This window comes from Primulina tabacum, chromosome 1 (assembly GCF_025594145.1).
Source record: "Primulina tabacum isolate GXHZ01 chromosome 1, ASM2559414v2, whole genome shotgun sequence".
Lineage (NCBI taxonomy): Eukaryota > Viridiplantae > Streptophyta > Magnoliopsida > Lamiales > Gesneriaceae > Primulina > Primulina tabacum.
The window spans coordinates 1,240,071-1,266,665 of NC_134550.1; the positions used below are offsets into that span (position 1 = coordinate 1,240,071).

The following is a 26,595-nucleotide window of genomic DNA, read 5'->3' on the forward strand; positions in this document are numbered from 1 at the left end:
CATATTTCTCTTACCAACATATACAACAACAACTATTATAATCACTAGAACGTCGTGATACAAAACAATACATGTGGTCTATAAAAGAATAAGAAATAGGTATTTTTTATAAAAAAAATTTAAATAAAAAATATCAATTTTTGAAAAATTTAATTAGTCTAGATGTTTAACTTTAGTTATCGTTTAAGATCTTTTACATGGGATATTTGCACACATATATGTGTAATAATACATTTAAAAATAAAATTTATTTTATGTATATCATATTTTTATATAAAACATAATTGTATTATTATACATTTTAAATATTATTTTTGAATTTTTTTATAGAGATAAAAAATTGAATTTACTTGATCTTTGTTAGAGGAAAAAAGATAATAGAAAATCTACATCGATAGTCATAAATACATCGATTCTTTTTTTTTTTTTTAAATACGTCGATTCTTTCTTCACACACACTATAATAGATATTCAAAGTCACATCCAACTAATTTCCCATTTATTGATCGACAAAAATTTGTGTGAGATAGTCTTACGGGTTGTATTTTGTAAGACGAATCTCCTATTTGGGTCATACATGAAAAAGTTTTACTTTTTATGCTAAGAGTATTACTTTTTATTTTGAATATCGGTAGACTTGACCCGTCTCACAGATAAAAATTCGTGAGACCGTCTCACAAGAGACTTACTCGAATTGATCTCATATTTATTTCAATAAAATGATATATATTATAGAGTACGTAAGGCTAGCTACTGTTTTCGATAAAAATATTTTGAAATAAATTTTTAAATTATTTACTATACTATAAAATGTGTGAATTTAACAGTATATATTTCTTGGAAAATAATGATACTTTAATTTATAGTGTTTATATACAACGGAGCTTTACAATCATATCTCTTCATTCGAAGTATTTTATTTAATTTTTAGTATGTATTTACTTGTTTTAAAATTAGAGATGCCAAAAATGTTTAAATTGTTCGACATGATCCGTCTAATGCGGGTTCGGGTCGGGACGTTGACCGTAACTTATCAATTCTGGGTCGATATTTTAATCCGTTACGGGTTTATTTTTATACTACTGGGCCAGCCCATTTTTTGTAGATAGAAAACAGCCTGGGCACGGTTCGTTTAAGAATTTTAAATTCATTTTATTTATCTCGCACATGGGAAATGCATCTCACTCAAAAACCGCCAAAAATTAAAAACTTCGAATTATAACTTTTTATATTTATAAATCTTAAAATAGATCAAACTGATTCATGAATTTTTGTTATAATTTGTATTATTATTTGGATAAGTAATTAAACATAATATAATTATGTTAAGTTATTTTTAGAGATAATATGTTAATTTTGAAATTGAATTAGATATTGTGGTTATGTGTAAATTATATGAAAAATATTACTATCTAAATGAATATGTTATTTTCGTAAAAACTAATAGGTGTTACAAAATCGAATTACTAAAAGTCCCAACATATATTAAAAAGTCTCAAATTTAATAATATAGTATATAAATATATATAGTATATATAATATAAATAGATAGTATAGATATAAATATTCATAGAATGATTACAATACCTCAAATTAAGAATTTTGTTATGAAATTCTATAAATATTTTAAGTAATAAAAATCATGCAACTTCAATCTATTCTAGTTAATTATAAAATTTTATAAAAACCATTTCTAAAATAATTAATTCTAAATGTAGAATTATGAGAATTGGCCTAGTTTTTTTTTTTTTTTTTAAATATAATAGTAAGTATAATTTTGTTAATGACTGGTCCGGTCAAAACCCTAGGTACTTTCTCGCACCATTGCTGAACTTGCTGAAATCCCTATCTCGCTCCCGAATTCAACCCTCCAGAATTTTTGTGCGATCCAGAGGTATAATGTTGCAATAGTTTCAATCTACATGTAACTTCGCGTGTACATCGATTATTGCTGCTTATTATCATTATTATTAAATTTTGGATCCCTGGTTCACGTCATCCTGTGACTCTTGGATCTTTTCACCCCAGAATTCTCGAGTTGTTATCTTTATGCGATGCTAACAATTGTGCTTCTTCTTTAATTATTCTTCTCTGTTCTATTGTGGGTCATCCGCTTATGACTTTTGGGTATTACCACTAGAGGGCGCTGAGTCGATTCGTAGTTTTGTGCTCTCCGAAATTTGGGCAATACTCATTTGTTTTCAGTCGAGAGAAAAGATTGCTGATTTTTTTAATCAATCTATAAATTGTAGTTTCTAGAATTACGTGCCTGTTTTTTCTCTTCCCAATATCCAGCAAGACAGGAGCCTTTGCATAGGTACGCCCCAATACTCTCATGACTTTCTCGGTGCAATGGAGATTATTGACTTTTCTGCGCTGGTGAAAAGTTGTGATCTTGGTCGGCTGTTGCTTGTCGTAACAGTTTGGGCTCTTGAAAACCTTAATTTGGTGTTCTTTGGGTTATAAGTAATTCTTGGATTGAGATTCCCTTATATGGATATGTTATCAACCTTCTCAATGCTTTAATGTTTACATATGGTTATTTTTCTTTATCTGCTAATCATGTGCTTATTTGAATGTTATTAATATCTAATATCAGGATGACCGGTCAGAGGAATAACTATGGCAAACGGCCTCATTCCCATTCTGATTATGCTGAAAATAACGGGAATAAAAGAAGAAATTCTGGAAGCGATAAAGATTCATTTCATATTGGTTATGATGACACAGTGTATCGCTATTTGTGCCCAGGGAAGAAAATTGGAAGTATTATTGGAAGGGGAGGAGAAATTGTTAAACAATTAAGAATTGACACTAAATCAAAGATCCAAATTGGTGAGTCTGTTGCAGGATGCGAGGAACGAGTCATTACCATATACAGTGCTAGCAAGGAGAGTAATGACTCTGATGGATTCGATAGTCATCTTTGTCCTGCTCAAGATGCCCTTTTTAGGGTACATGATAGGATCATTGCTGAGGATGCGATGGTTGAGGACTCAGAAGAGTACGCACAAGTTACAGTTCGACTTCTGGTACCTTCTGATCAGATTGGTTGCATAATTGGGAAGGGTGGACAGATAGTTCAAAACATCCGCAGTGAAACTGGGGCACAGATTCGAATTGTAAAGGATGATCATTTGCCAGCATGTGCATTGCGTTCAGATGAACTTGTCCAGGTACTGTGGAATGCGGTGGCCTACATAAAGCCATATATTCTTTTGTTCATATCTTGGTTAAATATTCTTTTATAGTTAAGAGCCATATGGCCGTAACACTTTTCATATTCTTGGAAGTTACTATGTTACCTTAGGATGATTGGGTGATTTATTTCAGTTTTTATTTTTTTAGCGCCATGTTGTTTCTTATTCTCGTTTGCAATGCTAATTTTTAGATTGTAGATCGATGATGTTCTGAGTTGCAGTCGAGTTTCAATTGGTTCCAGTGCACTATTCATTGTCATTCCTTGTCGTTCTTGATAAATGCTTACAATTCAACTCAAACCATATTTGAGTCCAATTATCCTTCCTCTTTCCTTGCCTTGTAGATATCAGGTGATGCTTCTGTGGTGAAGAAAGCTCTGTATGAGATTGCATCTCGCCTACATGACAATCCTTCTCGATCTCAGCATTTACTTTCTTCTTCTGCTCGTACTGGGTATCCTTCTGGTGGTTCAGTATTGGGTTCCAGTGCTGGTGCTCCAATAATGGGATTAACTCCACTTGTTGGGCTCTATGGGGGATACAAGGGTGAAAGATCTGAGTGGCCTCAGTCTCTTTACTCAGCTCCTAGGAATGAAACATCTTCAAGAGAATTCTCAATTCGCTTGGTGTGTCCAACTGCTAATATAGGGGGTGTCATTGGCAAGGGAGGCACGGTAATCAACCAAGTAAGGCAAGATTCTGGGGCAACTGTTAAAGTTGATAGCTCTGCTGCTGAGGGAGATGATTGCTTGATATCTATCTCTGCAAAAGAGGTAATTTTTAGTTTAATCATCTGAATCGAGGTTTTGGTGTATTAGCTTTTATTCACATATATTCTTGTGCTGTGTTGGTTCAGATTTTTGAAGATACGTTTTCTCCGGCAATCGATGCTGCTATACGATTGCAGCCCAGGTGCAGTGAAAAAGTCGAAAGAGACTCTGGTCTTGTTTCTTTTATGACCAGGTTACTTGTTCCTACTTCTCGAATTGGCTGTCTCATTGGAAAAGGAGGGTCCATAATTTCGGAGATGAGGAAAGTGACCAAGGCTAATATTCGCATTGTGTCGAAAGAAAACCTGCCTAAGGTTGCTTCTGAAGATGATGAAATGGTTCAGGTGAACTGATAGGAATTGTTGTGGTTTTTAATAATTAGCATCAAGTGCACTTTCTACGTTTAAGCGTAATGGGTGTCAGCATGTACCCTTTCTACTTGTTAAGTAACTGGTATCTTCTTTGGAATATGTGTGATTGCTATTGCATTACTCTATTTTAAGTTTCTTAAGATTATGTCAATTGCTAGAGTAATTATGAGAAGATAAATTCGGTGTATGCTTTTAATGTCTCTGGTCTCTCCCCATCCTTAGCAGAACTAGTGTAAAATAAAAATTAGCCATGCAAATGAGGAAGCAGAAGCACAAGCAATGGATCATCTAGGACCGTAAAAGAAATAATTGAATGTAGCTAATGTTGTGCTTTACCTTTCGCAGATTTCTGGAGATCCTGATATTGCCAAGGATGCTCTTATACAAGTAATGTCACGTTTGAGGGCTAATGTTTTTGAGAAGGAGGGCGCTATGTCTACATTTATGCCTTTTGTCCCATATCTTCCAATATCAGCAGATGGTTCAGACAGCTTGAAATATGGAAACAGGGATGCTAAGAACCGTGAGCGAGGGTATTCTTATTCTGGTGTATATGGTCGTTCTGCTGATTTGGCACCAGCGGATAATTATGGTAGTTATGGCGGTTCCCGGGTAAAAATTTTTTTACCTCATAAATAACTAAAGCATGAGCATACAGCTTGTCCATTTATTTTGTTGTTCTGCATTGTTATCACATTTTTCCGCCATCTGCAGAGTGGTAGCGGCGGCAATGCATATGGAGCATATGGAAGCTATTCCTCAGGGCGATCTGTTGGTTCTGGGTGAGACTTGTTGCATTCTTTTTTGTTTATTCACTCAACGTCTTTACCTTTTTTGGTTTTTGTATCAGAGGTGTAACCAGTTCAAGAGTATTGATTGTGTTCTCCTTGAAACTTTACAAGGAAAATTATTTACTGGCATGGACTTTATCAAGAGTTTCTGTCCTTGAGATTGTGCTAGATTAGATTACCTAAATGACCTGATTATTTCATGTTCTCTGTTGTTATGGGCTCTGTTTTTTTTTTAAATTCTCACTAGGGAAGTTGACTTTCAATCATCTTAAAATGAATAACTGCCTTGTCTGTCATTTGAAACGTTTAAATGTTCCCAATACTTGATTTTCCATTTCCTTAACCAGGTTTTCTGCACGTAGTCCTGTTTCACGTGGGAGAACCTACGACTACTAGAGCATTGTAGTAAAATTACAGGTAGAACATGATATCATTTTTCATATTATGTCTCCACTTGCTTCCGTTGCGCTTATATGTATTTGAAGTAACATTGCAATGAAGCATTTTGACAAATTGCCTCGATTGTCACACCCCTGATCCAGTTGACTGATGCTATTATTTTACCTTTGTTTCATTTCCCTTCGCAATATAACAGCTGAGATATCTGAAGCCTGAAGTCAACCACTTGCCTATATTGATGAAGCCACCTGCCTTAACCCAAAGACCAGTTGATAGAGGGTTTTGATTAACTGATGGCCCACCTTGATGCTTTTTTATATGAGGACCAATACCTGAAGACTCTCCCCTTAAAACACGTATTGGTACCAAACATCACCAAGCTTAATCTGTAGTGCTCCCAAGAACCTGCTGCCACTCTCTATTTTACGTTTTCCAACTGATGTATCAGATGACTTCATTCTTCTCAGCTGTATGTTTAGGATGATACTTGTGGTTTCCTGTAGAGTCAATACTAGTTATTTCTCATGTCATGTGTCGGCTTATATGATTGCATCTTATATCTTGAGCGTTTTTGCATTGAATTGCATTTGAACTATTGGCATTGCTCAATTTGAAACTAATCATTATTGTTGTTTATTCTTGGGAAGCTTTTTGTCTATTTTGTTTGAGCGTCAAGGTAATTCTTGTTATGTCAAAAAGGATTTCCAAGATGGATTTGAGAAGAATTAGGCTATGTTTGGCTCAGGATCTCATCAACATTCAGTCTTTTAAAAAACAAATCGTTACCTGTCTTCTAATTACTCAAAATATATATCTGCGTTTTGGGGTTAATGGACTGTAGAGACCGGTTGTGATGTCAGCAGGTAAACTTGCCTCAATATTATCACGCACGCGTCTTACCCATCACAGTTTTGTCTCTTCTAGTGTCCACCATAGGCCTGGTAAGTTGTTAACAACCCCGACTCCCACCCAAATGGGGTTTTGGTACACCATTCCTGCATGTCTGAAGCTGTGGATATATGCATGTATGAGCTTATTTTCATTCTAGTAATCTTGTATATTTCATGCATATGTGTGCATATAATATTCGTACGAAGGAGGTTGTCTATTTTCGGATTCAAATTGCATACATCGGCTGCCACACTGAGGACTTGTATTATATTGTATATTACATGTGTATGTGTGCATATAATACTCGTACGAAGGTGGTGGTATATTTACGGCATCAAATTGCATAATTCGGCTGCCACACTGAGGATGTTTACCTTGTATGTTTCTATGAGATTCATGGTGAATATCCTGGTTGTGGATATTCAGTTAAAGCAAAGAACAATGCAGTGGGAAAAAAATAGTTGGAGTGCTTGCAACCTGAGATGATCGATACACTTGTTCTCAGATCAAATTGTTCTTGAAGTTGCTTGGCCATATACTCAAATCGCGATTGATATTTATTTCTTTCTCGAGGTATTGATCAATAGTTTTTCCTGTGTCTAGTTTTGTCTTAGTTTGCGGGGTCGTCGTATTCTTTTGATAGCTCTGAGCGAGTTGAATGTCGGCCATTTTTACATTCAACGGGTGATACTTCTGTAACCGCGGATATTACATAAATTTTGAAAGAGGTGATTGATTAGAAGCAAGCTGAAAGAGACTGTCTTTATTTGGTTCTAGTGTTTACTGATTAATTTTTCAAACAATTACTATCGATTTTGGTGAATATAATTCATTATTGCTTGATCATGTGATATCATATCGATCAAAATCGACACCTATAGATATAAATTAAACACCTTTTTTCTGGGTAACAAATGTGAGCACGAGTTATGGTTGAAATCCTACAAATTTTTAAGTACTCATCGTAACAAACGAAGTTAATTCTTGTTTATATTATGTTACACAAACCACAAACCAAAGACTTGCGCGAATATAAATTACCCTTTCATGTGATATAACGTGAGGGTCTAAAATAATAGTCGGGTAACTCTCCGTAGCGGCTTGTAATATTATTTCGAAACCAAATATACCACAAGTTAGAACTGAACTTTAGTAAAACATAAGCATGAACAAAACATTTGGTGGTCAAATATCTGGCTTCCAAGAATCTCAAGTTAGAGGCACAAAATGGAGAACAAACGCAATAAAACTAAAATTATTATCTATTTTCGAATGATAGAAAATAAGAATATCCTTCGAGAACAAGCTCGTCAAACAGAGAGAATACCTTCTCTAACAAGAAGACCAAAGATCAGAACTAGTAATCCAACCGTGATACACTGTGTGGGAGATATGAAGGTCTGGGAATAAGCAGAAAGCGTGATCACCGCACCTACGATTCCGATCAGAAACGCGCTTTTGTTTTGATCCATCTCTTTCCCTCTGGCTCCTGGATTAATATCAAGATCACAAGTAGAAGGGAGGGGAATTTATAGCGGAAGATGAAGAATCGGGACTTAAAAAGTTGTCTGAAAGTCAACTCTTTGGGAGCTATGAATCTCGAATTTAGTCCATTAAATGGTTTGGCTCGGGCGAAATGACTGTTTTCTCCTTGTCATAGTTGACTTTTCCTCTAAGCTTTATATTTCCCCATCACAAACCAGTGTAATGAAATTGTAAGTTTATTATTTGGTTATGCGACGGATTTGATTTAGGAGAAACAAAGCACGAATTGGGCTGGTGCCGTGATAGTCGTAGCAACGTCGAAAATGAAGGTTTTGGTATGGATTCTGATGATGTGAAGGATTTTAATAAATTCATCATTTATTTTTATTAGGTGATTTTCATGTGAAATCGTTAAAATTCATCTTAGTCTAATATATATATATATATATATATATATATATAAAGTTTAGATGTGTTTAGAGCCATTAGATTCCCAAAACACTTGCGGATTCAAAATACAATATAAGAATATGGGTTTTGTATGTAATAAAGCTTACTCCAATTATGCTTAGATTTTGTTCTTTTTATTTTCCGTAAATGTACATGGAATATGCTATAAGAATATTTGTTTTTTTTTAATAAAAATGTCGCTTGATTTTATGTCTGTTGATTAGACAACTTACCATATATCCTTAAACATCACCCCGCGATTTTCTCGGAGAAGAGCTAGGTAAATATGAATGCCCAAATTTAGGGGTGTATACCGTACTCTAACGAAAAATACATAATATATACCGTAACGAAAATTAGATCATTAAAAATATTTACCGTACCGAAAATTTTCTATATGAATAATTAGCATATCGATTATAAAGAAATATTATGGTACGATATTAGTATATATTGTTTTTACCGAAAAATACATTATATTTTTTAAATTTCACTTTATTATTGAAAAATGTTATATATATTATTTTGATATTTTGTTATATACCGAAAATTTCAAATTTCATATCCATTAATACTCTAACGAAAATTTCGGTAATTCAATATTTTTTATTACTGTAACCTCGATGTACCGAAAATTCGATATTTTTTCTAACTCAATGCACAATATAATTTAACACTTCTCAATTATGTTCACATAAGCAACCAATACAAATTTCGACGGGAGGTTTTGATATAATCATTAGTTAGAAAACTAAATATACTAAGTTATAAACGAATTTAATTATTAAAAAAAAAGGTCATGGTCTTTTCACGGCAGATTGATACACCAAACCGACTCGCGATTGGCAAGAAATATATAATGGTTTAAGTACAGATTGTCGATAATAAAATAATAGAAAAGTGATACACGGTTCACACACGTATTACGCACAATCCTTATCAAAGAGAGAAACATCCTCCCAACAATTTATGCATGTTTGCTCCATCATTTTTATGTGTAGCATTAATTTCTTCCTTTATAAATATTGTAAATACTGAATAAATACTTATCATATGTACATCAAATAATAAGATATATAGATAACACATATTGTCTCTGTGTGTGCGTGTGTGTGTGTGAGAAGATTGGAATTAGTATATATACATAGATGTATAGAAGTAGAAGTAGAAGTGTAGAACCAATTATTTCCATTTTAGGTATTGGACCAAACCTTTTCCTTTTCCTTTTTCAAGCTTAGAACTTCTAATGGAGTTGGAAAAGTACAGCAGGTAGACTTAACTTAATATGGTTCTGTAGCAGCTTTAGCAAGTAAATTATTTACTACTCCACATCTTGTTTCGAGATTCTGCACAAATACTAACCTGCTACGCATTTCTTATCACTCTTCCACGCATATAAATTATCATATCAGGTAAGGCATTGAATGTTACAGCAATTTTTGTTAACTAAAAGAAACTTATTTTTTTCCCAACAACTAGCAACATTTATACTCGATAAAGATGAAGGGAGGCGTGCTCGAACTCGGTGTGAAGGAATCTTCAGCTCCAAGAGCTGGGGTGAATCGTGGAGTGGCTGTTATAGATTTTATCCTGAGAATTATTGCGCTTATTGCAACTTTATCAAGTGCTATTTCCATGGGGACAACTGATGAAACGCTTCCGTTTTTCACTCAGTTCATTCAGTTTCGGGCTGAATACAACGATCTTCCCATGTTCACGTTAGTTATTTATTCATCTGGAAGAATTTATGATGATAATTTTTTTATGCATGCATGCATGAATATAATCTTGATCGTAGTATTAATGAATTAATTTCTGCAGGTTTTTCGTTGTGGCGAATTCTATAGTAAGTGCGTATCTTGTTCTCTCTTTGGCACTGTCGATCTTCCACATTGTAAGAAGTGGTGCACAAAACAGTAGGGTTGTCCTGATTTTCTTCGACGCAGTAAGACCCCTTTCTTTATTTCATTACATTCATAATTCTTGTCCATATCCAGACTATGTAACTTTAATAACTATATATGATTAAATATTCAAATGAAAAGGGATTTTCTTAAAATGATTTTGTGAAGGGAATGTTGGCACTTCTGAGTGCTGGGGCATCAGCAGCAGCAGCAATAGTATACTTGGCACACAAGGGGAACACAAGGACAAATTGGTTCGCTATTTGCCAACAGTTCAACTCCTTCTGCGAACGAATTTCGGGGTCACTGATCGGATCATTTGCAGGCATGGTTGTTCTCATACTCCTGATCTTGCTGTCCGCTGCTGCTCTCTCGAGACGTTGATTCAAACCAGCCGTGTGATTTTTATATTGCATGTTATTTCAGTGTTTTGAAGAATGCATGTTTGCTGTTTGTGGAGTATTATTATATATGGTTTAATATTTTACAGTACTGTATTAAAAACCTCAGCGGATGAAGATTGAGTTTAGCTGTCTTTGTATTGTATCCATGCATTTATTTTCGTTTTAATTTAATATGTTATCCGGGAAAATTTTGTGTGTTTTAGAATTTTTACATATATCTTAATTCTCTCATGGTTGATAGAATAGGTATCTACAGATTAGTTCATATAAATTGACTGCAGAGTCGTACCTGTGGTTCACAGGACCTGAGCCAATATGTTAAAATAATCTTGTTGTGATAAATAATCGTAAAGCTCATTTTGCAAATTAAAAATAACCAAAAAATAAATATAAGAAAAATATAATTTACGAGTTATATATTTATCTCTTTGAGATTTTTTTCTTCGTGCGCCACAACATCAACATAGCTCTAACGTAATGCAGTATCATTAATTATATTGAGAAAAGATTGAAATTGACAAAAAATGTAAGATAAGTTGCCAAAATTGAAATTTATCAATATAAACTATCAAAATAACAAAATGATAAATATAATGAACCAATATTGTAAAAATATATGATTTGTTTTAAATAATAAATATAATATTTTACTCAAAAAATAGAAAATAAAGATATGTAAAATAGGTAAGTATCACAATTTTTTGTGTTTTATTTTTTTGAAATGGGTCCAACTACGTAAATTCAAGAAAAGAGGCCAAATAATCGACAAGTAAAGTATAAAAGTTTAACACATGTGTTGACACAAGATAAAATAATAAATATATTGGATAAACATTACCATTTTATGCATACAAAATTTTTAAAAATTTAATCAATGAGCCGTGTAGTTTTATTGTTTGGGCTCTACATAATTTGATTAAATCCACAATAACACAATCATCATATTTAATCATATTTTCAATGGATCAATGTCCGAATTTTTTTAAATGTCCATTACACATACTATTTAGGTGCATACATAAATAACATGAGACTTATGATTTTTTTTGGACCCCTGTGAGGGCCGGGCCCTGAGGCGATGACCTCTCTCGCCTCATAGGAGGTACGGCCATGAAATTGAGTTATATTAAGAACTGATGCAAAGAATATTATGGTATCACTAATTTTTGTTCAACTCAAAAACACTGGCAATAAATTGAACAGATCAAACTACAGAATTATCCAGCCAACTTCAAGATTTCATACAGAACTCCATTAATTCGCTACTTTTGAAGATACACAAGAAGCAGTATACTTCTCTTTCTATGCAATACCAAACCAATGTACATGTGAAATGCAAATATAGTTGCCACTTCTCGCGCAGTGAATACACCAGTTCACGGTTCTCATGGGGCTGAACCAGCAAAGAATAGTATGACATCTTAATATTTTTCCATGAATTTTTGTGGCTTAAAACTAACATAGACGTTTATCATCAAGAACGTACCTGATGTAGAGAAGCAGTTCATACTTATAAGTCAATGTCGTGCGCGTGCAACTGCATTTGTAACTTTGTAAAGAACTTGGAAGATTGAAGTGTCGCTTGTCATCTTTGTTCCAAGATATTTCAAGTACAACTTCAATGCCGAACAACGACCTTCATCTTGGTTAGCAACAAAAGGAAGTCCTTTCAGGATCCACGGACGGTTCCCATGCTTTTGAGCCAGTGATGCTATGAACTCTGATTTAGTGCCCAACTCTTTGAGTTTGTATGCTATGAACTCTGATTTAGTGCCAGATAACATGTGTGAAATATTTAACACGGTACATTTTCTTTGAGATTTAGTAAAAGGAGAAAATATACAAGAGGTTGCACTTGTAAAACATAAGCTCGTATGCAGTAAGTGGTGAAAAAAATATATATTGGCCGGGGAGACAGTGGATCAAGAGAAGGATAACTTATCTTAAATTTTCGACAATTAACGAGTTCTTCTCGATCGAGTGAAACAATGTCCATATTAAAACCGATTAACGAGAGAAAACACAATCCGCATCCAATATATTGAAAGGCAGCTAGCTGCCTGAGTTTATGATAAAGAGTGGACCTACCAATTTGATGCAAGTGAGATCAATACAAATAAAAAAATAAAACAGCTGAGAGATCAGTAGCAAACAACACAGAACAATCATTACAACAAGGAAATCTTATTTCTCACGTTGTCGAATGCACGACCCAAATGAAAAATCATATGTAGCATGGTGTTTGTCTTTGAATCAATTGCTCTATTGGCAATGTAGTACCTCTTAGCTATGTGCGTTTGAGTTATCTCAAACTTTTATCCACCTCAGTGCGCAAAATCCATCGAAAATTAAATTGAAACTCACTCTTTTAATATCAAAACAAGAGGCGACTCGCGTGAACTGATGAACGCAAAATAGGTTGAGTTGTGGACCTACATGAATCACGAAAATGTAACTGACCCAGTAGAAACCGCAGATAATCACTTCCTTTCAAATGGGGAAAAAAAAGAAATTTTATGTATATTTTTTTCGTAAAAATTCTACTTTCGTTTTCACCCACCCAAACTCGTGAAGGTTGTAATTTTGTATACTAAACCATTACTTCCAACGCTAATGATATTGGGCCAGTCCTCTTGTAAACCTCTACCTTGATGGGCTATTTCCATCATCACGATTGGGTTAAAGTATCACTCGATTTCGCTTTCAACAAAATATCGAAATCATAATTTAAATAGTTTATATCGGTATTTAATTTTTGTCTGATACATGGCCACATATATCATCTCTGACATGCGGTAAAGTTTTTAGAAAACAAAGTGAAAGTCACAAGTTCAGATTCCAATGAAAAACTAAATGTTACTTACCTTCCAATTTGTATGTATTTTGCCCGTGTCCGGATTTATCTGAGGGACGAAGAAAGGAGGTAATTCTTTGAATTATGGTTAAAACAACCTTTCATTAAGACTTGTCAAGAGTAAAAATAAGCTTAAAGAGAACTCGGTGGCTAAACTCTGAATTCTGGGACTTACGTTAAATTTCCCCACCATTTGTTTTAGCAAGTTTTCCTATTTTTACGCACCAAGTTTCGATAAGAGCCTTGTGATCATAATCAGTTAGTAACATTGGGGATGTGGGCGTATTTGAGATCGAATTCAAATTTCTCTGATTTTAAGTCACTTTCTTTTTAGGAGAAATTTGTCACCTCAACAATATTTCTTAAATTTTTAAATACACACATAAATTCATACTAATAAAAGATAATTAACAAACAAAACTTGTCACATGTTATATTATTGAATCTTTTTTATGCTACAAAATTACTGAAAACAAAATCAAATATACAAATTTGAGGACGCAACGTTACTTTAATCACAAGTGTCAAATTTTGTTTTTGTTACACTAAGTGGCGGAGCCACATGCTCCTTTAAGCCCAGGTGGTCTAATTTTTTTTTTTAAATGTATATGTAAATTTTGTATAATTTTGAAATAATATGATATTAGTCCGGGTAGATCAATTTAAAATATTAAAAGATTCTATAGTTTAAAATTACAGCCCGGGCAGAGCCATATTTCTAGCTCCGCCACTTACAATAACTTTTGATTTTCGACTATTTTCTCATATATCTTTAATGTTTCCGCGATCGAACCTCTTGGTCTAATACCACTGTGTGTCCCAAAAATAAGACACGTCTCGAGTTTGAAATCTTATAAACCTCCCACCCCAGAATATAAAATATAATGCTAAGTACTCTAGACATACATCACAACCATGTCTCATTTATATGGTCAAAATGGGAATAATTACAGTTTCTAATTTTGGAAAGACAACAATGGGATGTCTCTTCACTCGTTTTTTTAGGTGGCTTCGATTAAATGTATCTAATCCCAATATCTATCTCATGTCAAGATTCAATTTGTGTTCATTGAATCCGTAGCATATAATTGTGAGTTGTATACATACCTAAATGTCTGGTTCATTTTACTATCACATCTGTGAATTATTGGAACGATATAAAGTAAAACTAGCTAGAACTCTTGTTTTTTTGTGTGGGAACAGTACTGCAAGAGAGGAGCTCTATCATTCTAGGAGGATCGAGCATAGAGTTCCCTTATAAGCCAACAGTTTTATTGTAATTTAAATTATACTGAAGAGTAATCATTGCATATTTGAATGCCCGATATTTTTATGTATTTAAAATTTTAATATTTGCTTATTTTTTGGACAACGTGTATATGAAATAGGATTGATAAACACATGCGTGGATGTCATATGGTCAGCAATTGATCCGTAAAATAATACATATTTGGAGAGATAGATTTGATAGATTGATTTCAAATGACATTTATTTTTTGTATATTTGAAATCCACGACTATTATTATTGAAGCTTTATAACTTAATATGCAGTAGATTAGAAATTCACTTCAATTTTGTTCGTTCATTAACCAAAATAAAGAATAGATTTAAATCTATCAATTCAAACACAACGTTAGATATATCTACGACATCCATATCTTAAGTTTATGGATGTTTAGTTTCTTCGGCAAATTGAGGAGCAATAGTTATTTTTGCTATTTTAAAGGATTTAAATTGCATGCTTAAGTTGTAACTTTACTAACAACTTCAAGCAGTACTACCTCCAACATAAGGTTCGATTTTTATGAATTAAATATTGGTATAATTATTAGGAAGATGGTAACCATCAATTAAAACAAAGTTAATTTTTTTAATTAATATCATTATCATATGTTATAATTTTTCATGAAACAATTCAGATATTTACGTAGGATTAATAATTCAAGACATATGGTAGGTTTATTGTTCCATAATGTTTCAAGACGACATGCTTGACACTAATTTGGAATTAATAATAGGCAGAAACATTCAGTTGGCCGTAACCTAATCCATATGCTTAACCATTACATAAAATTAAATGCCCATTTGTGTAGGATAATGTTAAATCTTATATTTTGTATTCCATTTTTATCAATGATATCTCACATTTCATGGGCCATAGATCTTGATAAACAAATATTCCCCACATTATTCCATGTTCTCAAAATGTTTTGTTCTTGGATGCATAGATTTCAAATCAATGATTCCAATTTTTCTGACTTGTTTGGATTTAGAAAATTCAAGGGAATTTTTTATGTACATGTAAGAATTTTTAACAGTAATTGTGACGAGTTTCAAATGCTCTGTCATTTTGAAATATCTCACTCTAAACGCATTATTAGTTATTACATTTCAACCTCTAATCATCCGAAAGACTTAAAAATACAAAAGTATATCACACATTTTTCAACACTTTATATGCCTAACTCTTTCATACCACTTGCATGTGTTACCATTTCCATTCAAACCTGAAATAAGATTAACTTTGGTTATCAATAATAATAAATAAACTTAATTGGTAGCCAAACTGATATGGATGCACACATGGAGAATCCTACGAGACAGGATGTGCCGCGTGGATGTCTCCTGCGCGTGGATGCCTCCTGTCGTGGCACCCTGTCGGAACAGATGAAACATGGCCCACTGTTAGTGGTGGTTATCCTGAAATTAGCTTAATGAAAAGTCATTAGTCAAAATTAAGTTTGGCCGATTTTAACATCAAACTCTAATCATGAACCAATCAGAACTAAGACAGCATTCAGATTTCGGATTATCTTTGTTACTTCCCTTTCGACATCCGTACGATTAGACTTCAGTATTTAAAATATTTGATTTTATACACATTTTTTAAAAATATTAATTAAATTTTTTTTAACATTTAGTATATTTATTATTTAATTAAGTTTCAAATTATATTATATCTATGGTAGAGTCTGTTTACTTGGTTGATGGGATTACGTGGATAAAAAAAAGTTTGTTTATTAAAATATTTGAGTTTGAAGTGGAATAATATTAAATAAATAATAATATGAACTAATTAATTTGGGATAAAATTCTAAATTTCAATTTTTATTCTATTCAATAACTAATAAATGTGAATAAATTATATATATGAATACTAACAGTATAATTTTTATTTAATGATTTGATTGATATGAGAATAACATATAATGATTTGATTGATTTTGGATAAATGATCAATATATACTATTGCAACAAGACATTTTATGGTATTAAATTATTAAGCATTACCTTAATTAAACTTAAACCCCTTTAGTAGATTTAAAAAAACATTATAGAATCTTCTTTATAAACTTTCGCAAATTTGTAAAAAAAAAAAAGAAGTTCATAATCACTTTTCACTATCTAAATATTGGTATGTTGGTTAAGTTGTATATAATTCCAAAAATATTTTATAACCACCCAACTACATAATCAAAAAAAAAAAATCTTATTTCCTATCATTTCAATATAATAAAGATGACAAAAACTTGTGTGAGATGGTCGGGTCGTATTTGTGAGACAGATCTCTTATTTGGATTATCTATGAAAAAGTATTACTTTTTATGCTAAGAGTATTGCTTTTTAGGGTTGACCTGACTCACAGGTAAAGATTCGTGAGACCGTCTCACAAGAGACCTACTCAAAAAAAATAACTTTCATTTCAATATTTATTTATAAAAAAAATTACGCTCTTCTTCGTGTTTGTTATTGATTGCACACATCGTGTATATCATGACGTATCAGCACCAAATGAAATTGGAAGTTGCTTGAATAAATAAAGTTAAAAAATGTGAAATTTAAAACATACATTGGGTATATAAAAAGAGAAAATTTCCAAAACAAATTTTTCTACCATGTTGACAATTAGGATATTTACACCCAGTAAAAGAAATGAAGTGAAACTTTGGAAAAATTTCTCAGATATTAATCACAACGCGTTCTCCCATTGACTGGCGTTTGATTGTTTCGTTGAATTATTTTTTTTACTCCGACTCAAAGTTGAAACGGCAAAATATAATTTTTAAAACTCCTAATTATCAATAAAAACATATTTTATGAGTAATTTATATTATTTTAAAAAAAATATGTTAAATAAATGCATGATTTTATATAATCATTTTTTAGTTGAATGCACGATTTTTAGCCCTGTGTAAAATAGGGCCCCTGGGTTATGATTGTAGTTGCAAACCAATAATATATGTTAAAAAAATCACTAGCTCAGTTAATTTTCCATGCAAAACTAGATCTGTTTTATGCTAAGAGTATTATTTTTTATTGTGAATAAAAAAAATCACTGAAATTTACGACAAAGTTAATAATATTATTTCAATGGTACAGTGCTCAAAGTGTTTATGTAATTAATTATTAAAATTAATAAGTATTAGTATTTGAATAAATATTTAAAATTATTGATATAATATAATGAATACATTAAAATTTTAAATATTATTATAAAAATATTACATAAAAAAAGTTTGTTTCATTTGAGATAACGTGTAATTGAGGATAACAATTTTGTGTCGTTAAAATAATTTTTTTTTCTTGGTTGAGTGGAACTGTTAATAATATAAATAATAGAAATTTTAAAAATCATATATTATTTTTATCAAAATTTTGATAATAAATAAATATTTTTCAAAAAAATCAATTTTTTTTGTCATTTATTGGATTATTTTTGAGGATATGTTAAAAAATGTTTATATTAAAGTTCTAATTAAGTTGTATAATAATAATAATAGCAATTTACGGACCGTCAATATACTATAATTTCGCGACGACATTTTTCAAAATATTTGAAATATATATTATATAAAAATTTATATTTTATTTTATATTATGGATAGTAGTGAGAATTAAATATATAAAAAAAAAAACTCAAAATCATACACTACAAAAAAATTACAAATAACGACGGCATTGTCGCTATTATGTCGCTAAATACTTTTAGCGACATAATAGCGACGGAATATCGATCGTCAAAGAATTTAGCGTCGCGGACTTGTATAACGACGGAAACTTCAATTCTGTCGTTATTTACTACGGAATATTTATGTTTGTCGTTAAATAATAACGACGAAAATTTAAATTTTGTCGCAATATTTTAGTGACCGAAAAATATTTCGTCGCTAAATTTGTGACAGAAATTATATATCCGTCACTAAAGCAGCGACCAAAATTATAAAAGCGTCGGTAAATTTAGCGACAGATTTAAGTTTCTGTCGTTGATATTTGCGACAGAAATTATAAATCCGTCATTAAATCCAGCGACGGAAATATGTTTTAGTCGTTGATATTTGCGACAAAAATTATAAATCTGTCTCTAAAATTAGTGACAAAATGATAGTTTTCGTCACTAATTTTAGTGACGGATTTTTAATTTCCGTCGTTAAATGTTGAATTGGGCAGCCCCCTGATCCCTTTTTTTTATTAATTCCCTTTTATCCAACACAATTTCTAATTCAACAAATCCAATACAGTGTCAATTTTTCAACCAACAATATACATAATAAAATCACATCAAATTAAAATAAACACCTTCATTCCACCTATTAACATTCAAAACATATTAATCCATCCATATCCAAAAATATCAACACATCCCCGGCTTAATTACAAAATCAGTAGCCACATTTCCAAAAAGAGTGGCCACATTTCCAAACGAATCATAATTCATTGACCAAAATATGGAGACAAAGTGGCTTCAATACGTACAAAAAAAGCCTATTAACCATGACATATATAAGGGGACTATGGTTGTGTGCTATCATCGTCATAATCTTGAGCACTCGAAGAAGAGATGGATTGGGGGTCAATAAGTGCATGCGCCATCAAGTAACGAACTTGCTGCCTCAAGCTAGTCAACTCCCTTGTAAGTTCCTCTACTTTAGAAGTCGCAGCGGCAGCCACAGCTTTAGCGGCAGCCACATCCATAGAGTTAGCACGTGTGTGTGTTGCACGTCCCGACATAGCTTCAGGATACAACACCTCAGCCTGCGAGCCAACACCATACAATTTTCTCTTTTTAATCCCACCAACAGCCAATATATAGAGTTCATTTTGAACCTCTGGGGTTGGATTCTGTGGTGACTCACAATCAGCATCAAGTTGTGATGCTTCAAGAAACCGAGCATTCATCTCGGCCTAGGATAACAAAGAGAAATTAATTGATTTACAACAATTGCATCAGTCATAGATAAAATGCATAATTCAACAATCTTTCTTATGATGCTAAACATAATGGCTACTAAAAGCTTCTTAAGTTCATCTACGAGTTAAGATTCAACTCATCGAAGTTTAGCAAGAACAATAAATTAAATGACCCTATCTTCAATAATATTGAACAGAATATCAAATTGGCTCGCTCAGAACTTGGGAATTATCTAAAAAGCTATGTGGAATTCAACTAGAGTTCGTCAAGAACGAAAACTGGGACGAGCATGGCTCGATAATCTTGCTTCATTTACGACATCAATTGGAATCATAAAGGAAATCTTATAATAAGTTGAAACGCCTCTTCAACAACCAAACAAAAGCTTAAAGTTTACTACACCAATCTCTCCTTAAAAAAAGTTGATACCAATCTTACTCCAGTGTTTACACACACGCAGTAAATGACATCCCAAAAAACATCACTTCAAATGTATCTGAATCAATTATTATTTTTTCTCAATTACATTTATATTTTTCTGAAACAATAATTGATCAAAATTATTTTACAAATTTTCTCGATTTTAAGAAACATGAAGTCGTGAATTGTGATGTCCTCCAAGACACCACTATGTCAATGTGAATACTATTCTAAATTCTTATTTATCATTCTAAAATCTCGGGCAGTACCGCACCCGAGTAAAATATATTTAGTCCCTTGTTAGGTGCGTTTACCAGAACTTGCGACCGAAACTAAGCTGGAAAAACAAGGGAACTGAAATGGCTTCAAATACTACCTCAAAAAACAGCAAAACTACTAAGTTACAAGCACAAGCTCACCTAATGCGAACCAAGAAGCACAAGCAGAGGAAGCTCACGCACGGCTTGCTAACAGGGCTCGATCTGCTCCTTTCTTCCCGTTCCAGCCTCTACAAAGGTTGCTGCTCCGATTCCGGTAAATGCACGATCCGTTTCTGGCGAGGAAAGAAGGGCGACGGGTTTGGGGAAGAAAAGGGGTTATTGCCGTTTTTGGGAAGAAGGGCGACGGGTTTGTATCTGCAAAGAAAAATTTGGACTTTGGGGCTTAATTAATGAACGACAACTTAAAAATTTTTGTTGTTAATTAATGACTAAAAAATTAATTGTCGGTAAATTAACCACAATTTTTACAAATCCGTCGTTAGTTGTGACAGAAAAATAAATTATATCGTTATATTATATTTATGACAGATTTTTTATTTCCGTCGTTAATTAATGACAACATATTTAATTTCCGTCGTTAAACACAATTTTTCTTGTGGTGATAATTGAAATTAAATGAAATCATATAATCAATACAAACAATTAAATGTAGTTTATATTTTCAAGAGACACCAAAATAAATTTCCGATATTAAAAAAGAAATTGAAAAAAAATCATATTTAATCAAATATTTATTTTTTATTTGTTTTCAAATATTTAATGCGGTTAGTGAATAAATTAACATATTATTTTTTGCGAGAACTTTCTAAATATCACAAAAAAAAATATTTTTACATCGACAACATAGATAACCTTCTCTTCAATCAGGGAGCGACGTGTGTTCGTATCCATGTTAAAACAAAAAAATGCGGTAACTAAACTATCATCATTGATTAATGACATATGTTTGGATTCTATCATATTGGTAATTTACGCTGGTTCGGTTTTTTTTGGCTTCGAAAATATATCGGATAGGAGCTATCCGATATATTTAACTATGTGTTGGAATCGGATTATAATTAATTTGTTATATAATTATTTACTTAAACACAAAAAGAGAGAGAATAGATTAATCGTTTTTATAGCGAGAAATAAGAAAAAAGAACATGCTGTTTTTGCTAGAATACATGATACAAGAGCAAAGTTCTAGGGATCAAGAAAAGTAGATGCAGAAAAGAGGAAGACGGGTACAAAGAATCCACAATCCCTTCTCAATAATTACAAGTGAACAAATAAAATAAAAAAAAAAAAAACGAGTTATATTCGTCTAGATTAAAAGAAAAAAAGACCCTTACAACATAAAATGTAATAATAAAAAATAATAATAATAATAATATTATTATTATTATTCTAACAATTGCATCATGCGAACCTAAATCATGAGAATAATGCACCAACCAAGCCCCAACAGAAACTACCCTTTTGTTGTGGTCCTTCTAAGTTGGAAGACAAATCGAAACTCTTGAGTAGAACGTACTTTGGCCGAAGAAAGACAAGATTGATTTTGTGAACTGAATTTAGCATCCACACACTATGGAATATCGCAACATAAAACCTTAAAATACTTGGCATTTCGCGCCACAGATTATTAGATTAATCGTATCCGTGAAGTAAAAATTATGATAATTTGAAATAATTATTAAACTGAATTGGGGGTGTTTGACATATAGCAACTTTACAAGTAGATAAATATGGTTAAACAAATTGTAACTAACAAGACTTTTTAAATTACTTTTCGAAAACCCCTAATATGTTTTGAGCTTATATTTATTTAATATATCTATATTTTAAAGCAAAATAACGGAACAAATTGCTGAATATAAATCCAAGAAACCAACAATTAACATTACATAAGAAAAGTTTTGGTTGCATGATTCCCACGTTTTATATCTCCTCAAAAAACAACTATTTTAGGAGTTGTGTTCTACAAAACCTCTCGATCTTTCTGTTATGAGACCTCATCCTGTTTCTTTCCTCCCATATCCTTCTCTCATACACACCCAAATAATCATTTAAAAACTCTATATAAAATGCGCCATTTGAGTATTACATCTCTGTTCTTGTAAGAAAAAAAGAATTGTTTAATCTAAAAAGGCAAAAAATAATGGAAGATATTTGTGGTTCTGATGAGCAGATTGAACTGCCACCGGGTTTTCGTTTCCATCCGACGGACGAAGAGCTTATAACTCATTATCTGTCTGCTAAAGTTCTTGATTTTAACTTCAGCGCCATAGCCATTGGGCAGGTTGATTTGAACAAGGTGGAGCCTTGGGATTTGCCATGTAAGTGTTGTGATAGTTAATAGATAGATATGTCGATGTTTGTTTTTGCGTGTCGTGTTGATTTTTTATCATTATTATTCTGGATTAAAGGGAAGGCGAAAATGGGAGAAAAGGAGTGGTATTTTTTCTGTTTGAAGGATATGAAGTACCCGACCGGATTGAGGACGAATAGAGCCACGGAGTCGGGATACTGGAAGGCCACCGGAAAGGATAAGGAGATCTTTCGAGCGGAGACGTTGGTCGGGATGAAGAAGACTCTGGTTTTCTATGGAGGAAGGGCTCCAAGAGGTGAAAAGAGTGACTGGGTTATGCATGAATATAGACTGGAGGGCAAGAATTCCATGTGCAATCTCCCCAAAAGTGCTAAGGTCCAAGCTGCCTCGGTTTTCCCCTGTTTTTTGTATGATTCTTGGTTACTTATGTCTAATATTTCTTCTCTAATTGAATTTTTGCAGAATGAATGGGTGATATGCAGAATCTTCAAGAAGAGTTCCGGTGTGAAGAAGATCCACGTATCCGGTCTCGATCACGGTGCAGACTCACAGTCCTCGGCTTTACCTTCACTGATGGAGATATCTTATGATGAGAACCAGGCAAGGAGATTCTCCGAAGCCCAAATGTCGAACTTGCCTAGCTTCTCGACTCAAACGGAGGATCATTCAAACTTCTCGCCACTTGCATCTCATTTCTCCCAAGTATCAACTCCAAAATCTTACATTTCGTCTCAATTTCATCACAATACGCATTACCCGGATTCGACCATGATCCAAGATCAGTCCATAGTAAAGCTTTTGCTGGAGAATAATGGACCAAGCATGAAGGAACATGCTAAGCCAGGATTCTTACAGGAAAGTGGCAATCTTGAGGTTGGATTCATGCCTTTCGAGGACCAAGAATTCGCAGATATGTCAACTTGTTCAATAGACCTTGATTGCTTGTGGAACCATTATTAAGTTTTCAATTAGAAATTTTACAAAACTGTATTAGTATAAATTATTATTTCAACTTGTTTCTGAATTCGATTATGTGACAAAAGTACATCAAATCCCAACCCTTAGTTCCCACTCAAACAGAGTTATTTTTCTTCAATAATAATTCGATTTTTTGAAGTTTATCGTGCTTGTCATAATTTAGTTGTTCTCGTTGTAGATTGATGCGTGTATATATATATATATATATATATATATATATATATATTATTATTAGGTAACCAACCAAGCCTCGTGGCACATAGTATGTATGTGACCATTTGAAAAATCAAGATTTTTAGTAAAAGATTTGAAGTCCCTCTAATGAATTCCCGTCCTTTTTCATTTTGTTATATGCTAAATCTTAATTGCTCCATAAATCAGAATATTCTTGAGGTAGTTAGCAGAATAATTTTGATCGGATATTTTTTTTAGAAAAAATGACATTTTCAGGGTATTTGAAAACACTCAAATAAAATACATTTAGAGACGGTCATTTTTTGAAAAATGAAGTTTGACCAAAATTATTTCCTCAGATATCCCAATATTTATCCTATTCGAAGATGAAGATAATGGTGCAAAGTTCCGAAGAGGTCAAAAAATTTTAAAAATAAAAAAATTAACATTTTATGGGGTCGATGAAAATTCAAGAGACTTACGACCTGTGGTGTCAAGCGAGAGATAATTCGAAAAATGATTTTGTTCGAATATTTTTTTAATATATATATATATTATTTTAGAAAATGAAATATAATCAGAACAATATAATGGGCCGCTAGCAGATGAAGCAGGGCCCCACTGGAATTGGTTTCTTCAATCAATTATCCAATCTCATCATATGGGCCCATGGCCCATGTCTGTGATCCGCTATACGACAAATAAGCTCACCAAACCAACCAGCTTCGCTTTTCGCTTAGGAGGTTGACCCGCCGTCATTTCCTGCAACGTCAACCATTTAGCGCGTTTGCACGTGCTTTTCATAATAATTGAGATTGAATGTTTGTTCATTTTCTGATTCCCCAAGAGGAATTGAAAATGAATTTGGTCAATAATTTTTTTAAAAAAAACTGAGTTCTCCAAATGTATTTGAAATACATCGGAAAAACTCATTTTTAAAAATAGTCATTCAATAAGATTAAATAACAAAATATCTCGTAAATTCATATTTTAAAGAAAAGATATACACATTTGATTTCATATAAAATTTAAACGGGTTTACACCTTTTTTGTAACCATACAAATATTGACGTGACTGAGTCATTGGTATTATAATTTATTACTTTATTTTTACGTTTACATAAAATTCTTGATTTGGCCAGTTATCATAAATATGTTACGCTGCATTTGAATAGTTGGATTTCCGGCTTAGGTTTTATATCGGTAATAATAAATTTATCTTCTTTTTTTTTTTTTGGCTCTTGAAAACTATCAACATACATTTCTTATTGTTTATCAACTAATGCAATAGATTTCAAATTCTCATAAAATGAAGCCATACGAAATCATTTCTCAATTTTTTTCTCAAATCCAAATCTTTGAATGCAAATTTATAATTATTTTAATTTTTATGAGGTTTAAGAATGTTGCAGTCCTTGGGCCTGGGCTGCAATTCACACTTGTCTGATGTCCTCTTCAATCAAAGAATAATATGGGCCGAACAATCTTCAAAATAATTGTTTAGTAAAGTAGACATATATTTTGTACAATAAATTACCTTTTAAAATGAAATATTTATGAATAATGAATATATTTGACATTAATCACCTTTAAAATGAAATATTTATGAATAATGAATATATTTGAGATTAATCACCTATACTTTATTTTAAATTTCATTTTTACATTTTATTTTTTGAAATTGTATAAGTAAATATTTCGGGAGAAAAATGTCTATCCTCCTCGACGCTTGTTCTATAAAAAGATTTAATATGAATATTAAAAATTGAAAATTTTAATATTATTTAAATTAATATGGATGGTGTGAAAACGTTTAACAAAAATGTTAAAGTAAAATAAGAAAACAATGAGACGAAAAAAAAAAAGAAAAAAAAAAGAGAGACAACATCATCAATGATTCCACCTTTGAGAACTATGTTCATGTTTATAATAAAAAATAATATTTTGACATAAAAAGTAATATCTTTTATGAGTAACCCAAATAAAATATGCGTATAAAAAATTGACTCGTGAAATCGTCTCACATAAATTTTTGTGTTTAAATAATGAGTACTTGAATTCAATTAAGCATATGTAACTCGAGCCCTCATTGTTTGCTAACAAAAAAAAAAAAAAAAAAGTCCAACTCCTCAATGTGTGATTAAAAGAAAAATCTTACAACGGTTACAATAGACTTCAAATCTTACGATAATTAATGTACATGCCATGATATGAAGATATTTTTCTTTCAAAAATTTTGTTCACTGCTTTTAATATTATATTTACAATCTAGATTGAGTTTTATCAAACACAAAAACTCATGTGTAACGTTTTCACATATCAATTTTGTGAAACAAGTCTCTAACTTAACCCGACTCATGAAAAATATTATTTTTTATGTAGTATTATTTTCACTTTTGTTAATTATGTATAATTAATATTGGATAATATTTGATTTTTAATTTGAATGAAAATTAATATTTTTTAAGTAAAAAATATTACTTTTCGCGACATTTAAAAAATTAATCGACCGTCTAAATAAAATAAATTTATAAGACAGTTACACATTAAACATACTCCTTTTTTATGTGATTCATCTAATATTAAAAATATATAATCTGTTTTATAGTTATACATCCAATAGATCAGATCGCTCGTCTCACAAAACAGATAGTATTCAACTACACTATGAAAATCTAAGTGTAAAACTTCCTATAAATTGGGTAAATGTGTTTGTTC

The 26,595-nt window shown here is 32.1% G+C and overlaps 4 protein-coding genes and 1 long non-coding RNA gene across 6 annotated transcripts; 3 read left to right on the forward strand and 2 right to left on the reverse strand.

Annotated features, from left to right (window-relative positions):
• The first annotated feature begins 1,775 nt into the window (after positions 1-1,775).
• LOC142546540 (KH domain-containing protein At4g18375-like) lies at positions 1,776-5,911 on the forward strand. Of its 2 annotated transcripts, none has more exons than XM_075654340.1 (8): positions 1,776-1,894; positions 2,600-3,176; positions 3,545-3,973; positions 4,057-4,314; positions 4,687-4,953; positions 5,056-5,123; positions 5,480-5,549; positions 5,728-5,911. In XM_075654340.1, the coding sequence occupies exons 2-7, from the start codon at positions 2,601-2,603 to the stop codon at positions 5,526-5,528; spliced, it is 1,647 nt and encodes a 548-aa protein (XP_075510455.1). In that variant the 5' UTR covers positions 1,776-1,894; position 2,600; the 3' UTR covers positions 5,529-5,549; positions 5,728-5,911. The 2 variants fall into 2 exon arrangements, with proteins under 2 accessions (XP_075510455.1, XP_075510534.1); XM_075654419.1 differs by lacking the exon at positions 1,776-1,894 and adding an exon at positions 2,294-2,317.
• Positions 5,912-7,588: 1,677 nt separating this feature from the next.
• LOC142515401 (uncharacterized) lies at positions 7,589-8,029 on the reverse strand. Its single transcript, XM_075619798.1, has one exon. The coding sequence runs from the start codon at positions 7,892-7,894 to the stop codon at positions 7,733-7,735; it is 162 nt and encodes a 53-aa protein (XP_075475913.1). The 5' UTR covers positions 7,895-8,029; the 3' UTR covers positions 7,589-7,732.
• Positions 8,030-9,804: 1,775 nt separating this feature from the next.
• Positions 9,805-10,849, forward strand: LOC142515417 (casparian strip membrane protein 1). Its single transcript, XM_075619799.1, has 3 exons — positions 9,805-10,075; positions 10,179-10,302; positions 10,430-10,849. The coding sequence occupies exons 1-3, from the start codon at positions 9,858-9,860 to the stop codon at positions 10,643-10,645; spliced, it is 558 nt and encodes a 185-aa protein (XP_075475914.1). The 5' UTR covers positions 9,805-9,857; the 3' UTR covers positions 10,646-10,849.
• Positions 10,850-19,102: 8,253 nt separating this feature from the next.
• Positions 19,103-20,770, reverse strand: LOC142515433 (uncharacterized). Its single transcript, XR_012811283.1, has 2 exons — positions 20,550-20,770; positions 19,103-19,703 (listed from the first exon to the last, which is right to left on the reverse strand). It is a non-coding gene; the product is annotated as an uncharacterized LOC142515433 (long non-coding RNA).
• Positions 20,771-22,325: 1,555 nt separating this feature from the next.
• On the forward strand, positions 22,326-23,783 carry LOC142515444 (NAC domain-containing protein 92-like). The gene is made up of 3 exons (XM_075619801.1): positions 22,326-22,732; positions 22,823-23,100; positions 23,188-23,783. Exons 1-3 carry the CDS (start codon positions 22,555-22,557, stop codon positions 23,683-23,685), a joined length of 954 nt encoding a protein of 317 aa, XP_075475916.1. The 5' UTR covers positions 22,326-22,554; the 3' UTR covers positions 23,686-23,783.
• The last annotated feature ends 2,812 nt before the right edge of the window (positions 23,784-26,595 follow it).